Genomic DNA, 18,163 nt, shown 5'->3' on the forward strand with positions numbered 1-18,163 from the left:
GGTTCAACAGGTTGAGCAGCAGTTATAGTTATCAGAGACCAGGCTCAGTCAGAGTATGTACTGCATGTACTATTGTTAGCAGGAGGGGTAACACGTTTCTGTTCACTTTCCTCGGGCTGGGGGGGGGGGGGGGGGAGAGTCCAATCGTCTTGGTGTTTGTTGACTGACAAAAGTTAGAAAATGGAAGTTTAGCAAACATTCAGGTGTTTTTTAAAAAATCTTCACATATGCAGAGCTGCAGTTGTCAAGGATGACGAGGGACGCTACGAAAAAAAACTCGTGTTTCAACGTTGTTGGCCGCAGCATAATAAGAAATACCCCCGACTGAATCGGATTTTTATGCTAGGTTCACGGTGGATTTCACTCCATTCTCATGTAAACAGCTTCTACGAATCAACATATGCGTCTGGGTGGTATCTTCCACTTTGTTTTGTAACAAAAAGCCATATTGCATCATTTAATTTGCTCAAGTCATGCAAATAGAAAAAAAAAACAATAGGACAAAAAGGGGTCGACTTATCGTCCTCCCCACTAAACTGCTGCCCACACACAGAGTCCTGTTGCTTATGGCAAAAGAATAACAACAACACCATTGTGTTTGTTAGTTGGTTCACTGATGGGTGAAACTGGAGAACATCATTCTCCCTCAGTCCGAGCTCTGTCCAAATGTTCGTCTCTTTTGAGAGAGCATTTGTCCTACTCTTTCTGTTCCCAGATCAGTAGGAACGCCTCGCTGCAAATTTTCAGCTGTAATTTTCCTTCTTTCTACCAAATGTGGCAATATTCAAGTGAGGATAAAATGTCTTAGGTTTTTGCGTAGAAGTGATATAATGTTAACAGTCTGTCAGTGTAATTGAGTTGTTAGTATTAGCTTATTTTTGCCAGATTTGTGCATAAAACAACTATTTTAGAATTTCTTGTAACCAACCAAATGATCGTATCATATATAATGGTGTCTTTTTTGAGATACTTCTTTGAAATTTTTAATCTCAATATCTTTCAAGTGTCTTGGATGGCTTGTCAGCTTGCCTGAACACATGGCTATTTAAGGAAGAGCTTGCTGGAGAATCTATCCTTCCTGATCAGCAACTTTGAATGATTTCAGAGCCAAGTGAATATTTGTCCAAATGAATGTTATCAAATGTGTCCACTGTACTCTAAACTGTTTGGTCTTGAAGTTCAGGAATAACATTAATTAAGCTGAAGTGAGGAAGCAACAAATCCATCTGCACTTTTAAGACATCAAATTATCAAGTTGGCTAATTGGAGCAATTTTGCGGTGAAAGGCTGCACATGTTTTACACTAATCAATAGCAACAGTAATCATTCCTAAGCATGTTATGACAATACTTGAACGATCTAAGAATAATGAAGCTCAATGGTTTGAAATACAGAATAACAAGTAGGAGCAAATGGGAATTTGGGGGGATTTGAGCTTTGTGATCACTTATTTAGCAACAGGATAAAGAGTCTAGAGTGATCTACTGAACAGAGAACAGAGTCCGAAGAAGGGTCTCAACCCGAAACGTCACCTATTCCTTATCTTCTGAGATGCTGCCTAACCTGCTGAGTTACTCCATCATTTTGTGAATAAATACCTTCGATACTGAACAGAGAGGATGTTTTGAAGGATCAGACGGATTAATAATAGTCACTTTTTTTTCAAGATTGAGATCTGCTGCTTTCAGTGTGATGAGGATGTAGACAAAGTGACCAAAACGTTTCATAGATTGTGCTTTGCAAAATTTTTGTTTTATACAGTCCTCCTATGAAGTGTTGTGGATACTCCAGAAGAAATGTGCCCATATTTGTAATCTGAAAACATGGTAATTTAGATAAAATAAATACAAGACAATAACATTAATAAATTGGCGAGTACATTTATTCTTACAGTACAATTATCATTCTATGGTGAGCCATCTGATGGGTAGGATAGTCTTGTGGATAGACACAAAATACTGGAGTAACTCAGCGGGGCAGGTGGCATCTCTGGATAGAAGGAATGGGTGACGTTTCGGGTCGAGACCCTTCTTGTGGTTGCAAGGTTTCCTTGACCACATTGAAACAGTTGAGCAGTTCCCATACTTGAATGATGATGTTCCTGGTGGGTGGAGTGAGTGGTAAGGCAGAGGAGGTGGCAGTAGTGGGGATGTACGGAAGAGTGCCAGAACATTTCACTTTTCTTCCACAGTTGCTGTAGTTCAACGTGGTGCTCCATCTAATGGTGAATTCTAGCACTAGCAATTCTGAGCTGAGATACGGGATTTGCTTGCATGAAAAACTTAAGACACCTTGTCTGGAATGTCAATGTTTTGTGTCGAAGATATTCTTGGGAAAAATATACAAAATGACCACATATTTGAAAATTGTCCTGCCATGTTGCCGATTTCATGTACAATTTACTAGGCACTTATTGCAAACATGGGATACCCAAGTAGAAACCAGTCCGCATCTCTGATGCTTATATTCTAACCAGATTTCTGCAAGAGAGCCCCCTCCTGTCATTAATTCCTGCAACAGATGGTCAAACCTTTGAAATCCTTCAGTTTCCCTTCAACAAATGGAAAATCACCATCCAGTGCTGCCTGGTTAGAGGGTATTAGCTACAAGGAGAGGTTAAACAAACTTGGGTTGTTTTCTCGGGAATGCCAGAGGTGCAGGAGAGAACTGATAGAAGTATCTAAAATTATGAGAGGCATAGATCGAGTAGACAGGCTGAACCTATTTCCCAGGATAGAAATGCCAAAGACCGAGGGCATAACTTGAAGGTGAGAGAGCAATGTTTAAAAGAGATGTGCGGGCCAAATGTTTTACACAGAGAGTGGTGAGTGACGGGAATAAGCTGGCAGGTTTGGTGGTGGAGGCAGATACGACAATGACGTTTAAGTGGCTTGGAGTTATTTGCATGGATCTGCAAGGAATGGAGGGATGTAGGTCAGATGAAGCCAGATGAGTTTAGTTTGGCTTGGCATCATGTTCGGTACAGACATTGTCCGCGAAAGGGCTTGTTTCCGTACTGTACTGTTTTAAGTTCGATGTTGAACGCTAACATACGAATTAGGAGCATAAGGACACTCAGCTCTTCAAGCTTGTTTCATCATTTAATATAGAATGGCTGATCTGATTACACCCTCAACTTTTGTATTCCCTCCTACTGCCACTCACCTTTCACTTCTCTATTTATAAAGAATCTATTTAACTCTCCTTAAATACTTATTAAAAAAACTCTACTTCCACTGCATTGTGAGGAAAAGCGTTTCAAAGGATCACAACATTCTGACTGCAAAAAAATGCTTCTTTATTATTAAACAATGATCCTGGCCTCTGGATTTTCCCACAATGAGAAACATCCCCTTCACGTCCACCCTGTCAAGACCCCTCAAGGCCTAATATGTTACAATGAAGTCTTCTCTATTCTAAACTTTGGCAGTCAAGCCTTGCCTGTGCACTCTTTCCTGATAAGATAAATCGTCCAGTCCAGGTATTAGACGAGTAAACCTTCTTTGAATTGCTTTCAGATCATTAGTGTCTGAATGGAAGTAAAGACCAAGGAGGGCCCCATTGGTCTGTTAGTCCATATCAGTCATCAAGAAAATGTTGAACTCCTTTATTAAGGAAGTTGTTGTTGGGCACCTAGAGAATCATTATATGATTAGGTATGAGAAGAAAATCATGTTTGACAAAGCAACGCAATATTTTTAAGGATAATGCCAGTGGGATAGATAAAGGGGGAGCCTTTGGGTGCTTTTTGCATTTGGGTTTCAGACAAATCCCTCAGATTGGTACCGCATAACAGATTTTAAAAATTCATTCATAGTGTGAGGATGAACCAACATGTAATGCCCATTCCTGGTTACAGAGAGTTGCGGATGCAGACCAGAACATCACACAAACCAGCCTTCCCCCATTGACACTATCTGTCTACACTATCGAGAAAACAGCCAACGTAATCAAGGACCACTCACATCCCCGGTCATTTGCTCTTCCCCCCTCTCGTGTCAGGCAGAAGATACAAAAGCTTGGAAGCAGGTACCATCAGATTCAAGAACAGCTTTTTCCCTGGTGTTATTGGACTCTTGAATGGAGCTTTCATGAACTAAGGATATATTCCCAATCTCCCATTCTACCTCACTGCGGCCCTTGATCTTTTTTTAGAAACCGTATTTTCCCTGTAGCTGTAATACTGTATTCTGTTTCCTTATTCTTCTTTTGCACCACTTTTACTTGTGCGTAGTTTGATTGTAATCATGCATGGGATGATGTACCTGGATGGACACAAAACTGTATTTTTCACTGTATTGTACATGAGACAATTATATATCTTTTAGCAATAGTTAGATATAAGTCCGTGAGCTGCCTTTTCAAAGCATTGAAATAGTGTGAGAAAGGTTCTCCATGTTGCTTTTGGATTGCGTTCCAATGTGTCGGAGCTACAATGTGGAAGAAGCATTTCTGAGTCAGCCTTGTATGTGACTGAGAGACAAATGTGCAGATGATGGTGTTTTCCGAATTCACCACTTGGTGATTGAATCCATGGGTTTGACAGATACCATCTCTGTAACCTCGTTGAATTTTCAGATGTTACACACAGCATCTACAATGACCCAGAGATGGATAATGTTAGCATTTAAGGTGATGATGGGAATGAGCATTTCAGTGTGCTGTTAGTGCTGGATGTTGTTAGGTTTTTTGAAAGCTGTTGGAACCCAGTTATTCAGGCAAATGGAGAATCTCCCATCATAATCTTAATTTCATGGCAGATCGTGGAGAGGACTTGAGAGATTTTTTCCCGGAAAATGTTTGAACCCTTTATTAATGTGGCTATTATGGAACAACGACATTAATAAATGTTACTGATGTTGGGATTAAATATATTAGGTGGATAGAGAAGGGACTGTTTGACAGAAAACAGAGGGAAGTTTAATGGGTCATTTTCAGATGGGCGGGCTATAACTCGCAAGGCGCCTCAGGATTCAGTGCAGTGGCCTTAGCTCTTTATGGTCTATTTTAAATAAAGAGACCAAGTTTGCTAATAATACAGTGATCACCAAGAAAGTAAATTGTTAGGAGGGCACAAAGAGCCTACAGCAGTAACTAGACAAACTTAAAAGCGCGAGTTAAAGTGTGGCAGGTGGCTTATAATGTGTGGAAAATCAAACCTTTCACTTGTTCCGTATAATAGAATATTATGTAAATAGTGTGAAGTTATTTGATGTGGTATCCAGCGAGATCAGAGAATCCTCGCGGAAGAAGCACAGAACATTCACACACAGTAACGAAAAATAATTAGAAAGTCAAATGGAATGTTGGCCTTCAATATGAGAAGGAAAGAATACAAAAGTTGGGAAGTCCTGCTGCAGATGAAAAGGACTTGGTGAGAGTACTCTGGAATATAATGTAAAATTTTGGTCTCTGCTGTGCTTGCCTTGAGTTGTTGCCAAGAGAGTTTGATAGATTGATTCCAGGATAAGTGGTTTGTCTTAAGAAGAAAGATTGGCTTAAACTATCTAGAATTTAGAAGAATGAAAGGAAATCTCATGAAAATATTTATGATTCTGAATGGGATTGATGGGATAAGTGCTGGGAGGATGTTTCCCTTAGTGGGAATAATTTAATAAAGGGTTGCCGATTTACAAAAGAGACGTGTAGGAATTTACTCCTTCAGATTACTGTGAATGTTTGGTATTTTCTACACCAGAAGACAATTGATGCCCAATAACAAGATGTATTAATTGCAGTGATAAATCATTCTTTAGATTAAGAAAGGGAATCAAGGATTACGGGCACTGATTTATTGTATCCGCTGTTCCAGATGTCAACTTCTCTACATCGGTGAGACCAAGCGCATGCTCGCCGATCGTTTCACTCAACACCTCCGCTCAGTCCGCCTTAACCAACCTGATCTCCCGGTGGCTCAGCACTTCAACTACCCCTCCCATTCCCAACCTGACCTTTCTGTCCTGGGCCTCCTCCATTGTCAGCGCAAATTGGAGGAACAGCACCTCATATTTCGCTTGGGCAGTTTACATCCCAGCGGTATGAACATTGACTTCTCTAACTTCAGATAGTTCCTCTATCCCTCTCTTTCTCCTCTCCCTTTCCAGTTCTCCCACTAGTCTTCCTGTCTCCTACTACATCCTATCTTTGTCCTGCCCCCTCCCCTGACATCAGTCTGATGAAGGGTCTCGACCCGAAACGTCACCCATTCCTTCTCCCAGAGATGCTGCCTGACCCGCTGAGTTACTCCAGCATTTTGCGTCTACGGGGCACTGATGAGATAAGTCATGGCTTACTGAATACCAGAAGATGCTAAAGGGGGTATATGACCTAAACCTACTTCTGTTTACACTCTTATATTCCATATCGCACCCTAAAAAATGTTTCCAGAACCAGTCTCATTTGCTTTACTGTTGCCATAATGAAGACCTACCTTTCATGATTCATATTGCTGTCTCCAGGAATCAGATCTTTTCCCATCAACAACGGTTTGAATTAGCCTTCCATTAGAAATTGGCCTCAGGCATGGTTTCCAACGTGATAACATCAAATCACATCCACTGGCATTATGTAATCTCAGTTCTATCCCTTTGGTTATCTCGACCACCCATGTACCAACTACGTAACATGTTTGTTTACAAATTACAACCCACCTGTTCTGTGCTGACGCAGTAGACCTTAAATATACTGCAGAGAACACAAAGAATTAAACAATCGTTGTTTAGCTATACCATAAAACAGACCGTAATATGCAAATTGAGCTTTAGAGATTATTGAATATCCTCAGTGATAAAACTTTGTGCAACCTTATAAACTTTATTCTAGGTGCAAAAAGAGCATTAGGTTAACAGAGCTAATACTTTGCACTGTACAGTCCTATATATTTAAAATATCGGAGATTAACTAGAATTTTTATTAGGTAGGTTAATTTTTGGGATATGCTAGCATTTCTAAGTTGCCGTATGTTGTTTGCTTGAAACTAAAATGGCATAAAATAAATAAGTGCATTGGATTGTCCCTTACTGTGCTCCTAACACAATAACTGTATTTTGCATATTCTGCCCACTTTAGAAAGATAGCAACAGGTTTATCAGAGAATAGCATGTGGTGAGTGTTTTTGGAAGTTATAGATTTGAATGAGTTCTGCAGGTCATCTTTTGTACCATGGAAGCACTATGGTTTTGACATTCCAAAAATTTGTGCAGTCATTACAAAACCTGTATTTGGGGCTGCATTTTTACCAACAACTCCTTGTCAATGCAGACCTGCTTTGTGGTTAGTCTGCAGTGTTCTCACATTTGAATGCATGCCTAGAAAATTTAACTGAGTTGCTCATTTGCAACGATAGTGTCCCAGGAAAACACAAAATTGTTTTTGTACCTTCTGATCATTTTTGTCATTTATTTTAGAGGATATTTTCTGTCGTGACCAATTTCTACTTCAAATGATCAGTCCTCTGATGACGCAGCAATGAAGATCTATTACCACGACATAAGAAGTGATTTCCATTGCTATTAATTTACTTTCTGTGTTAAAGCTCCCACTCTCAAAAACAGATATTTGCATTCACCTGAAAGTTAGTTCTAAAATGATGGTACCAGAAAGCATGTAAATTGCTACAATGCCATAGCTTGTTTCTGGCAATATTACCACTGCTTTCAAATGGAAGAACTTGTATCAATGAAAATGATCCCCTCGTCCAATTTTTTTTAAAAATCATATAAATTCAGCCGTTTTGTGAGCAATATTTTAGGAATTGCATCTTTGATTTCCAATCACTTGCATGTAGCTTTGAGCTTGGTAATTGGAACCCACTTTGTACACTTACTTTACTAATTCTCAACCAAACCTACTATGTTTAAACTCCAAGAAAACGTGCCTTATATGATTGTGCTTTGGCTGCTGAAATGTAAAGGGAATACATTTTATGTTTTTGAGAGGAAAAGGGAATAAAATCTCTCCAAATGACCAAAATATGCATGAAGCTGTATTCAATCAGTCCATACAAACTGATAGGAAAACCTTGTATACTCTAAGCACTTTTGAATAGGAGTCATGAAAAAATCCAGCCCAATTTATATAAGGGCAAGTTCTAATGATTTCACCTGGTGGCGAATTGCCTGAGAAGAAATTGTGGGTTGGAGACAGAACTGAAGTGTTGAATCTCAGTCTAAATTACTTATGCACATAATTTCCCAAAAGAGAATGGGATCCATAGATTTATCTATAAATCTGTGAACAGCTCCAGAAGAGATCAAGTTATGATGCAAAATTAAGTATGTTTTAAATATTCATTGTCATAATGCCACACCGTTCATCGGAAACAATATCTCTTGCTTATTGTAATCAAGATGCCCTAACCACAGACTGTCGTTACACTTTTACTAAAGTCCATAAGTCAATTTTGTCCTTAGGTTGGAGAAAAGCACAAAAATCACTCAATGAGGTAGCCATAGTGTAATGAATTGCACCAAAACCACATTGACTGACAGAAAGTGCAATTACAAAAAGTGGAGAGAGAGGAAACTAGTTCTGCTGTTTTGAAGTTAATAATATTATGGGAGCTCGCTCTTATGTAGAGATGTCTGTAAGTTGTGGATGGCCTGTATATCATTAGCAGTTTCAAAATTGAGATAGTTCTGGGGCTGCAAGAGCAGGTAAATAGCACTAATTATGTATTTGTAGGATATAAGTTGCAATGATCGACGTGATTTTCCAGGTTCTGATTTTAAATTCTTCAGACAATGAGGATGAAAATATTAAACTTGGCTTTATGCAATTCTACAGAAAATTTGAGACATCCTTTGTCCTAATTCATGCTCTTTCTGTAATTTCTTGCAGAGTTAGCTTAACTACGCATACATCAGATGCAAAGGGCCAATCACTCCATGCTTGTATCGCTCTGTGTGTGCTCCCATTGTTTCTAGTGGGAGAGAACATCGAGGGTGTGTTATAATGATGGCTCTATCTATCTCTTCATGGGTATATACCCTGCAGACCTCACACAGTGCAAAATGTGAAGGTCTCACTGTGTAAAAACAGCACAAAATAAATATATAGAGAAAATACCGGGTCTAATTTCAGATAATTTATATTATACCGCTGTCCAATCTATTTTATATGTGACCAAAACACATTCCAGAAATAGTAAAAAGTGATTGCAATGATTAGAATCTCTTGCAGTGTGTTTGTGTCCATAAAAATACCTTAATAGTGAAATTGGTGTCCGTGATGGCCAACAGAGGAGAAAGAGCATGACAGCTGGTGAGCAGAATTTGAATATTTGTCTTTTATTCTAAGGCATACAAATAATTTTGCCCTTCAGCATGAAGGGAAGGCATCTCTAATTCATAAATTCAGCTTAAGGTATTTAGGAGGTGAAAGGACTAGTTATTTTGGAGAACCATTACTTTATTTTGGAAACAATTTAATTAAGGATAACGTCCAGGACATTTGGCTGTATTTTAATTGCATTGATAATTGAAATGCTGGAACTTTGTTCCAGAGAAACTTGAAATAAGCCAGGTTTGGACAATGTTCGTTCTTTTGTGAAAGGTATATACAAAAAGTTTGTTACAAAAATATATGTATGCAAGACTGAAATCACTTTTCATTAAAAGCTGAACATATAATGTATGGTACATGTGTTAAATAAGTTAGCAGATTTAGTGCTCATTTAATTCAATTATGCTCACAATAAATTAGTAATATAGAGATTAGAATAAAGGAGTAGATATTATAATTTTTTCCAGAGATGGAAAGTTAGAATCCCAAGCCACCCAGGGAAATGTTATTAAGTAAACATTGAAAGTAGTTTTAGCAATTTCAGTATTTTGTAAACAAAAACACATAACCTCCCAACAGTTCAACATTAATAATTTCTTTCCACTTCATTTAATGTTACATGAGTAAATTTGTAATTGCTTGGAACTGAATGATGCAGTTTATGGGCATTACTATTTCTATTAAATTTTATAATTTTACTTTGGAACATTGGAGTCTAAGAGGACATCGGCAGATCTCCCACTGAGAATTCCTACAGTGGGGGTTTTGGGTAGGAACGTAACATAATGCAAAGCATACATATTGTTGTGGCCTGACTAAAAGTTCCCTAATATGCCACAAAATTTGGAGTTTTCTATCTTTGCACACTCTAGTTTCTCTTTTAAAACTTCTATTCATTTCTCGTTTCAATGTATAGAAAAGTGAGAAACGATACATCAATTTTAGAACTTTGAATACATGTATTCACTATTGATGATGCACTAGATTTTAAATAAGAGGAAAATCAAGTAAATCAATGCATCTCTATTCCTAAAGGCAAGTAGGTACAGTAAAGCTCGTACATACAGCAGATGTTCTCCATACATCTGAATGTTATCTTCTCAATTCAGTTTGCTTTTGCTTACTTCTTTCTGCTGTTTGATTTTCAGATATTTTCTGTTACAAACAACACAGAATGTGCAAAGCTGCTGGAGGAAATCAAGTGCGCCCAATGTTCGCCACATGCACAGTATTTATTTCACTTACCTGACCGGCAAGGATCAGCAGACAATGAGCTGGCTTTTCCCACGTTGTGCAGAGATTATTGCAAACAGCTCTACTTTGCGTGCAGAAGCCAAATCACAGGTAATAAAGACAACGGGGCATATGAATGAGCTCCCAAATCATACACATTTTCATCTATTTCAATATTTGATGAATCAAGGTGGGGGGTATTTGCTGCAGACTCATGGTCCTCTGGTATGCTTATTGCAATGAAAGGAGGTGGTCATGGGCACCATTAAACAAAACGAAAGCTGACTGAAAAGTCATTACTTCAGAACTGCTGGCAGATGCTGCTGCCACCTTGTTTGGAGATGCAGTAACATTCAGAAAAGGCTGCTGCCACCCCACCGTGTCTCTTTTAACAATTAAACGCAGCGTTTATAATACAGTGCTCTATTGCTGTAATAGCTGAAGTAATTCCTTTTCATTCTATTCTAATAAGTATACAATAGCTAATGCTTGATATGCTTCATTTTGCATTGAATATCTGTGACAGAAATTAGTTATTTTGCAGCAAGGCACGTATTTTTAATAATATTTGTATTTAAATTCAGTGCAAGTTTTCTTTAAAGGAAACCTTCTTAAGGAGAGTACTTCATTTTCTTTCGTGTGGTTTCACACGTTTTCCAATGTTTCCTGCAAAAATGAAAATATTATTTTATCTACAACCTACCATTTTTTTCCAAGATTCCCTCCATGCAGCTGGTTCTTACTCTTTATCACATTCCCTGTAGATTGAAAAGCTGAGGATTGGAGTGAAGGGGGTGTGGGTTGGGGGGTGGGGTGGGGGGGGGGTAGAGTTGGGTGGATTGGTTACATTTTCCAAGTCTATGTACTAAGCAGTCATAACAGATTAGATTTTGGAGGATATTATTCACAAACAATAAAGCAGCAGGGGTTTTTTGTACGCTTTTCCTATGCAAAAAAATTAACTAATCCCTGACCTTGGTGACCTCGCCATCATTCTTTTTTTTTACAAACTGCTACTTAACTTTTTAAAAATTGCATTTATGCTGAGCAAAGGAGTTAATTGGAGTGTCTTTAAGCAGCACAGGAGCTGGTGCCACAGGAACCTTTCTCCCCAGATCAACATATGTGGTGACGAATGACAAATTTATTTTTCTACGAAGTTTGTGTATGTGTAAAACTGCTGAAGTGCATCAAGATGTCAAGTGGTTTGGGTGACCACCCAGGTTGTCTTGGAAGATAACCAGATGAAAGCATAACTTTAGCACTGGGACATGGATGGGGCTCAGGGGTGTGCAGAAGCGAACTAGCAGCCTGTTTTTCAGGCAAGCAAGATGATTTTCCAACGTTAGACAGATGCTTATAATCAGCCTATGGCACCACTTGCCATTGCAGAGGTCGGTGCTAATTGAAAGCTTTTGTTTTGATACTAAAGTTAGTGGACAAATTTTGTTGACAGGGCGATCATTGATAAGCAGCCTAACTATATTTATTTAAAATATCTAATTAGAAAAATGCAACTGAAGCTAATGAAGTCAAAGAAAATGATTCCAAAATGGCAGTCTTTTTCTCTTTCAAGTTAGAAAATAATTATTTACAGATTACAAATGTTTGTGACTATATTGATCTTTAATGTCATATGTTATTTGACTTCATGTCAACTTGCAGACAATGGTGCATTAAAAGAATGCAAAAATTACTGAAGATTTTTTGTGGAAAAATGTCTTATTTGACTTTTAGATTTTGTTTCTTCATTATTTTGATCCAAAATGAAAATAATTGCAGTTAATTGTAATTTGCATATCAAAATAGTTTCATCGTATGGTTAACATATTCTGAAGCTTGTATTTATATGGTAGTCATAATTCTATAACAGTGGGTGGCCTGGAAGTTTACTGTATCAGTTCAGTGATGTATTTTCCACAGGGAAGATTAGTATAGATTTCTGTTGTTCCTGACACAAAGAGTTGTCAATGGCAATTTTTCATATGATACATTCCCAGACACAGATAGGCTAGGGGAGGGGAGGGGGGTAACAGGGAGAAGCATTTGGTGGGTAAGCCAGTGCACTTTTTGGATCTGGAAACTGTGTTCAAAACACTGTTGTTATTTCAAAGATAAGAAAGAGTGCATCACAATCTAAACAGATAAAATAATTAAAGGTAGGGTTTGTAAAGTAAAATCTTAGAATCAATATAAACCAGTTCTCATTTTGTGATACATTTATTATTATTCCCTACAGTGACAAACAATGACATTGTTTATTCCACAAATGTTTACTGATAGACAGATATAAAAATCCCCTTGCTGCTCCTAGACAAAGAGTAGAAACAAAGTATGGAATACTGTTTTATATTTCGTTGCTGAAAACACTGAAGGAGAACATGTACCTTTTTTGACTTTCAATACACTGAAGTATGAGTGTTTGCTGTGAACTTAAAAATGTACAGTTTTTAAAGAAACAGTCGTCCCACTGGTGCTCTAATGTGCTGCATGTGGTTTGCAAGATGAGGGTTTTTATGTCTGATACTCCAGACAGCACATAATTGTCAGTGCCACCAAGGAACGTGCCAAGAGAAAGACCTCAAGAACTGAGGAAATAGGATTAGGAAAGAGATTTCAAAACTAGTTATATCACTTGCAGTTCTCGTGATAGGTAATTCTAAGGAATAAATTTTAAGTCATGGGACAAATTCAAAGGGTGAGATGTAGACATTGCTTCAATAATGCCATTGATCATGGAATGTCACTTTTTACTTGGGTGTTTTTATACTCTGAGATTCTCCTTTCTTGAAAGGTAAATCCGTGAACACGACCTTAATAATTTATCGATTTCTTTTAACAGCTAAAACAATTGATCTGTCTGTTTTGCCCCACAAGGGTAATCACAATAACATCAACAGTAAAAAAAATTGAGGAATAGTTCATTTGTATTCGCATTTATTACACTTTGCGAGCATTGAAAAAATAAATTCACATTTTGTCCTCAATTTGATTGCTGAGGAACAGGAAACAACAGAGTTTTTACTTTTTAACGGTTTAAAGATTTTAATTGTCAGAAAAAGGTCGATTTTTAACATGCCCCTGATCTTGTTATAGTTTACTATTTTCTTCACTTTCATAGATTGGATAATATTTTCTTGATATGCCAGCTCTTTGTAAGATCATCCTCAGCACTCTCATGTAACAATGGTTTGTTGATTAAAGAATGTTGAAACCATAAACTTGTGCATTTTGGTTCAAAGGAACTGTCAACACCACCGTAATATTTTAATGGTTTTTTTGTGTTAAAAGTCAAATAATGGCGCAAATGTTATCACAATAAAAATGGAATAAAAATTCTAATAAATTGTGTAAAACCCATATTGTTTAAATTTGAAAACAATATAAATGTCTATACTTTAATTAGTTATTTGTCACTATTAGTTGACAGCTGCATATATGTCAAGATAATGCCAATGAGAATTATTTTTAGAAGTATCATCTTTTAAAACAATGCACAGTTCCTTTTTTGATCCTTTAAAAAAAAACACAACTTCAGCTATTCTTCTTGCACATGTAGACAATTTAATGGTGTAAACCCTTGTAATTTGTTTGACATCTGTTTTCCAGGACTCTTCCAAACTACTTCAGATGAGTTCTGTAACCTATACGCAGCGAAGGACAATGGGATATGTTTTCCAGACTCGCCCAGAAAACAAGTACAGGGACCGGGTTCCAACTATCTAAACCATATGGATGACTATTACAAGATGGAGCAGACCACCAGGTTCAATAAGATAACTACTATTTGATTCGCAAAGACAAGTCTTTGTAGTCGTGATATTGAACCAGCTACATGTCAGCTTACACAGCAGACATGTGCTGCCAGATGGCTTGCTTTGTTGTGGAACTTCAACGGAATGTCGTACATTGTTGAAGTTCATTAATAGTCCCTGCAGCCATGGCTTTTCTTTTGCAATTCCACATTATGTGCATTTCCTTTTTTCAGACTGAACACTTGATTCAGTTTTTAAAACTACTCGGAGTATTGAATAAATTAATTCCTGGTTACATTAATCACTGGATCTACGACTGTAATTTTATAGTTTTATGTACCAATGAAGTGTATCGGTGACGGGGTGTGCTTTATCATATGCTTGAGAAATGTTCAGAGATAGTCTCTTTTGTTAGTATTTATTGCAGGATTTGAAAATTTGGTACATATGTTTCTCTGTGGGGGGGACGGGGACAGGTTTCAGAGACGGAGAAAGGGATCTTAGGCTGAACCAGAGACAAAGGAAATTTAGGCAGACAGAAGGAAGCTACAGTCAGTAGTAGAGAGTGAGAGAGAAAGAGGGAGGACATGATCAAGGACATGATCAAAAGTCAGAGGGGAAAAAATCCAACCAAAGGAAGCTGGGGTAACATAGGAGGAATCAAGGAGGGAGGGAATGCAGCTACAACCTACCCGAAGGGGAAATCACAGCAGAGAAGGAATCCAGGTAGAAACAGTAAAAGGGGAAATTCAGGCATAGGAAGTGAGATCGGAAGGACATGCACAAATGAGAGGAAATTCAGGCAGATGTATTTATATGGGAAGTTCAGGCCAAAACAGCAAATGAGGAAATCATGCAGAAGCAACAAGGGAGGACAATGAGCAATAGGAAAAAATTGGGCAGAGCCAGAGAAAGGAGGCCCACGTGAAAGGCAACAAGTGGATATATTTGAGTAGAAAGTGCAACGACAAGTTAATATACAACGTCATAACATTGTTCTTGAAATATCGATAGATTGTCACAGGAGAAAATTCGAGTTTCACCGCACCTTAATTGGTACACTTGACAATAAAGATACCTTTGAACCTTTGAGTTGTGTGCAGCTTGTATTGTGTCGTCATCATGCTGTGCTTCCAGAGTAAGTTTCAAAATAATGGAAATAGTGGAACATTGGCCAAAGGATATGATATCTGATCAGATATCCTTGGGTCCTTATGTCTATGCAGTGACTCCGAGGCAAATAGTGGCACAAAGTTATCTCGCTAGATACCAGCCTAGGACACAATGTTCTGTATCCTGTTTATGAAAATTGTACAGGAAAATTGGCAGCCCATTATGATCTTGTGCAGGACAGCTGATTTGCCATTTAAATCTCATCTCACTTCTTCTGCCTGAATTTCCTCTCTCATGGTTTCTGCCTGGATTCCTGATATCCTGTCTGATATGGGACTGTTGAAAAATCTATCCCTCATTTTCACCCTCCCATCTCTGTCACTCCCTGCAAACCTCAGACTTTCCCTTCCTCCATTATACTCCAATCCTCCTCCCGCATCCTACCCTTTCTTTTCAACCATCGTTTACCCATTTTATTCAGCGCCCTAAGCTATTTAATGCCAGGCAGCAACAATATCTAACTAGACCATAACCTTGACATGTCCATCCACAATTTGACGGCGGCTGGCACCATGGTTGTTGGTGGGATTGGGCCTGTTGCTCGGCACAGGATGTGAGATTTGCTGGATCAGTTTCACTGGCTTCTCTAGTGGCTTTATTGGGTCAATGATTCCCCGGAAAGTTTCTGTTTGCTTTATCGACAGAAGGCAGGAGGCAAAATTCCTATTATTTTTCCTTTCTGTCTCAGAACCTGAGATTTGTGGGTCGAGAAAATTAAAGACCCTGTCCCACTTAGGCGTTTTTTAGGCCACTAGGAGGTCGCCACACGGTCGTCGGGGTGTCGCCTGTACGGTCGCGAGTCATCTCCAAAGAGTCGTAGCGTTTTTCTGGTCGCCGCTGGATTTTGAAATGATTAAAAATTTTCGCCGAGTGTTGGTTTGACGCGAATGATCGTAGCTTGACGTCTCCTGGCGTAGGCGCTGTCGTAGGTTGTCGCCAGGTGACGTGGGTGGTCGCCGGTGCTGACTTTGGTGAATTCCATTGGCGACTACCTACGTCAACTGGCGACAGGTACCGGCGTCAAAACCGGCGGCCAAAATTATGTGACTTGTCTTCAGTTGTCGCCGACAGGGTCGTAGCTTGTCGACGGGTGGACATAGGTTGACTTCAGTTGTCGTAGGTTGTCGCCTACATGGCCATAGGTTGTCATAGGTGCAGTCGTAGGTGGACGTCCTAAGTCGTGACGATTGGGTCGCCAGTTTTGGGTAGCTTGCCATCGACTAGGTGGTAGGTTGTTGTAGCTTGTCGTAGACATTGTCGTAGGGGGAGTCCAGTCACCGTTTTTTCGGCGACCTGCTACGACTGTGACAGTCTCCGGCAGTCGCCTAAGTGGGACAGGCCCTTCAGGCAGCCATGTTGATCGTATGCAGCACAACCAAGTTCCACAAAAGTAATGAAAATCCCTGCGAGCAAGCATCCATTGCCAATCCGTACCACAGAACAAGAGAGATTATTTAGAACCTGAGAGTTCATTATAAACCTAGTAAAGAAATAATTCATCCAGACTTCAACAGTGGATTTATCTAAAACCAAAGAGGAAGCCAAAAATGAAGGGATTCTTCCAAACCTAGTAAAGAGAAAAGTCATCACGAACCTGAGAGGGAGGCAATTGGGGTAGAAACCAGGAAAGAGAAATTTCAGGTAGAACCTACAAGGGACAAACCCTTTACAAATCCTGATAAAAATTAAAGGCAGAAAAAAATCAGTTATTAAATTGTAGATCTGTTGCATGAAATGAAAAATGTTGACTTTTGAATGTACGCTGCTACAAGATCCAAGTGTGATAACCGGAAATATGGAACAGATTTTGCTTCATGCCTTTTAGAAAAATTATGTTGAAATTTTTGGGGGGGTTTTAGAGTTAATTATAAATTTATATGTTTGTATTTAAAGTATTGGTAATGTATTTGCTACAGATAGTGTGGTAAAACGTGACAGCAAGCTTGTTTGTTGGAGACCTTTGTTTACGATTTAGTACCACAATGTGATGTTTTGGTTTGTGGCAGTGATTGATAGATTGCTTAGCTGCACACAAAGGCGGGAGATTGTTTTTTTATGCTCAAGTTGAGTTCATTATCATTTTGCCATAAGTTACCAGGGATGCAGAAGAAATACATTCCACAGGGTATTATCAATGCTGAGTATGAAACTCGGGATTTCTGTTAGAAAGAGTAAAATGAGGGTAGAGATACAGTTTATGTTTCTGCTTATTAAATGAAACTAGTAAACAGAGACATGGCAGACCTGTGGAATGCACATCCACAGGCGCAGAAAATGTGATCAGTTGGATGAGGTCAAGCTCCAGGTTTTGGAGGTTAAGCAACAACTGATGTGACTGCAGTTCATCTGCGAAGCTGAGTTGTTTCATGTTCAGCAAACGACAGAAAGTGGTCAAGCCCTCAACTCAAGAGGGTGCAGGCAAGGAGGGATTTGCTGGCAGCCTTCCAATTTAAAAAAAAAAGAGTAGCAGGTGTTTCAGGAGACGATTGAGTGCATATTTCTCACGGACCAGAATTTGGTTCTGCTTCCTGGTGTTGAAGAGATCTCCCTGGGGCAATGCAATCAGAGGCAAGACTATAGCGGCAAAGTGGCTAAGCTGCACATGGAGGCAGAAGAATAGCAAACTGAATTCATTTCAGAGAATTGCATTTGGGAATGAGCAAGGAGGCAGAAGATTGTACACTCAATGGCAAGATATTGAGTGGAGTGGAGGACCAAGG

The 18,163-nt window shown here is 38.9% G+C and overlaps 1 protein-coding gene across 2 annotated transcripts in view; it reads left to right on the forward strand.

The window, feature by feature from the left end:
* Positions 1-18,163, forward strand: part of hhip (hedgehog interacting protein) — a 121,801-nt gene that overhangs the window by 325 nt on the left and 103,313 nt on the right. For both annotated transcript variants that reach the window (XM_078412705.1, XM_078412712.1), the window contains exons 2-3: positions 10,431-10,626; positions 14,125-14,281. In XM_078412705.1, the coding sequence (XP_078268831.1) occupies positions 10,431-10,626; positions 14,125-14,281 (353 nt within the window). The remainder of the gene's footprint in view (positions 1-10,430; positions 10,627-14,124; positions 14,282-18,163) is intronic.

This window comes from Rhinoraja longicauda, chromosome 1, assembly GCF_053455715.1.
Source record: "Rhinoraja longicauda isolate Sanriku21f chromosome 1, sRhiLon1.1, whole genome shotgun sequence".
In the NCBI taxonomy this organism is placed as follows: domain Eukaryota; kingdom Metazoa; phylum Chordata; class Chondrichthyes; order Rajiformes; family Arhynchobatidae; genus Rhinoraja; species Rhinoraja longicauda.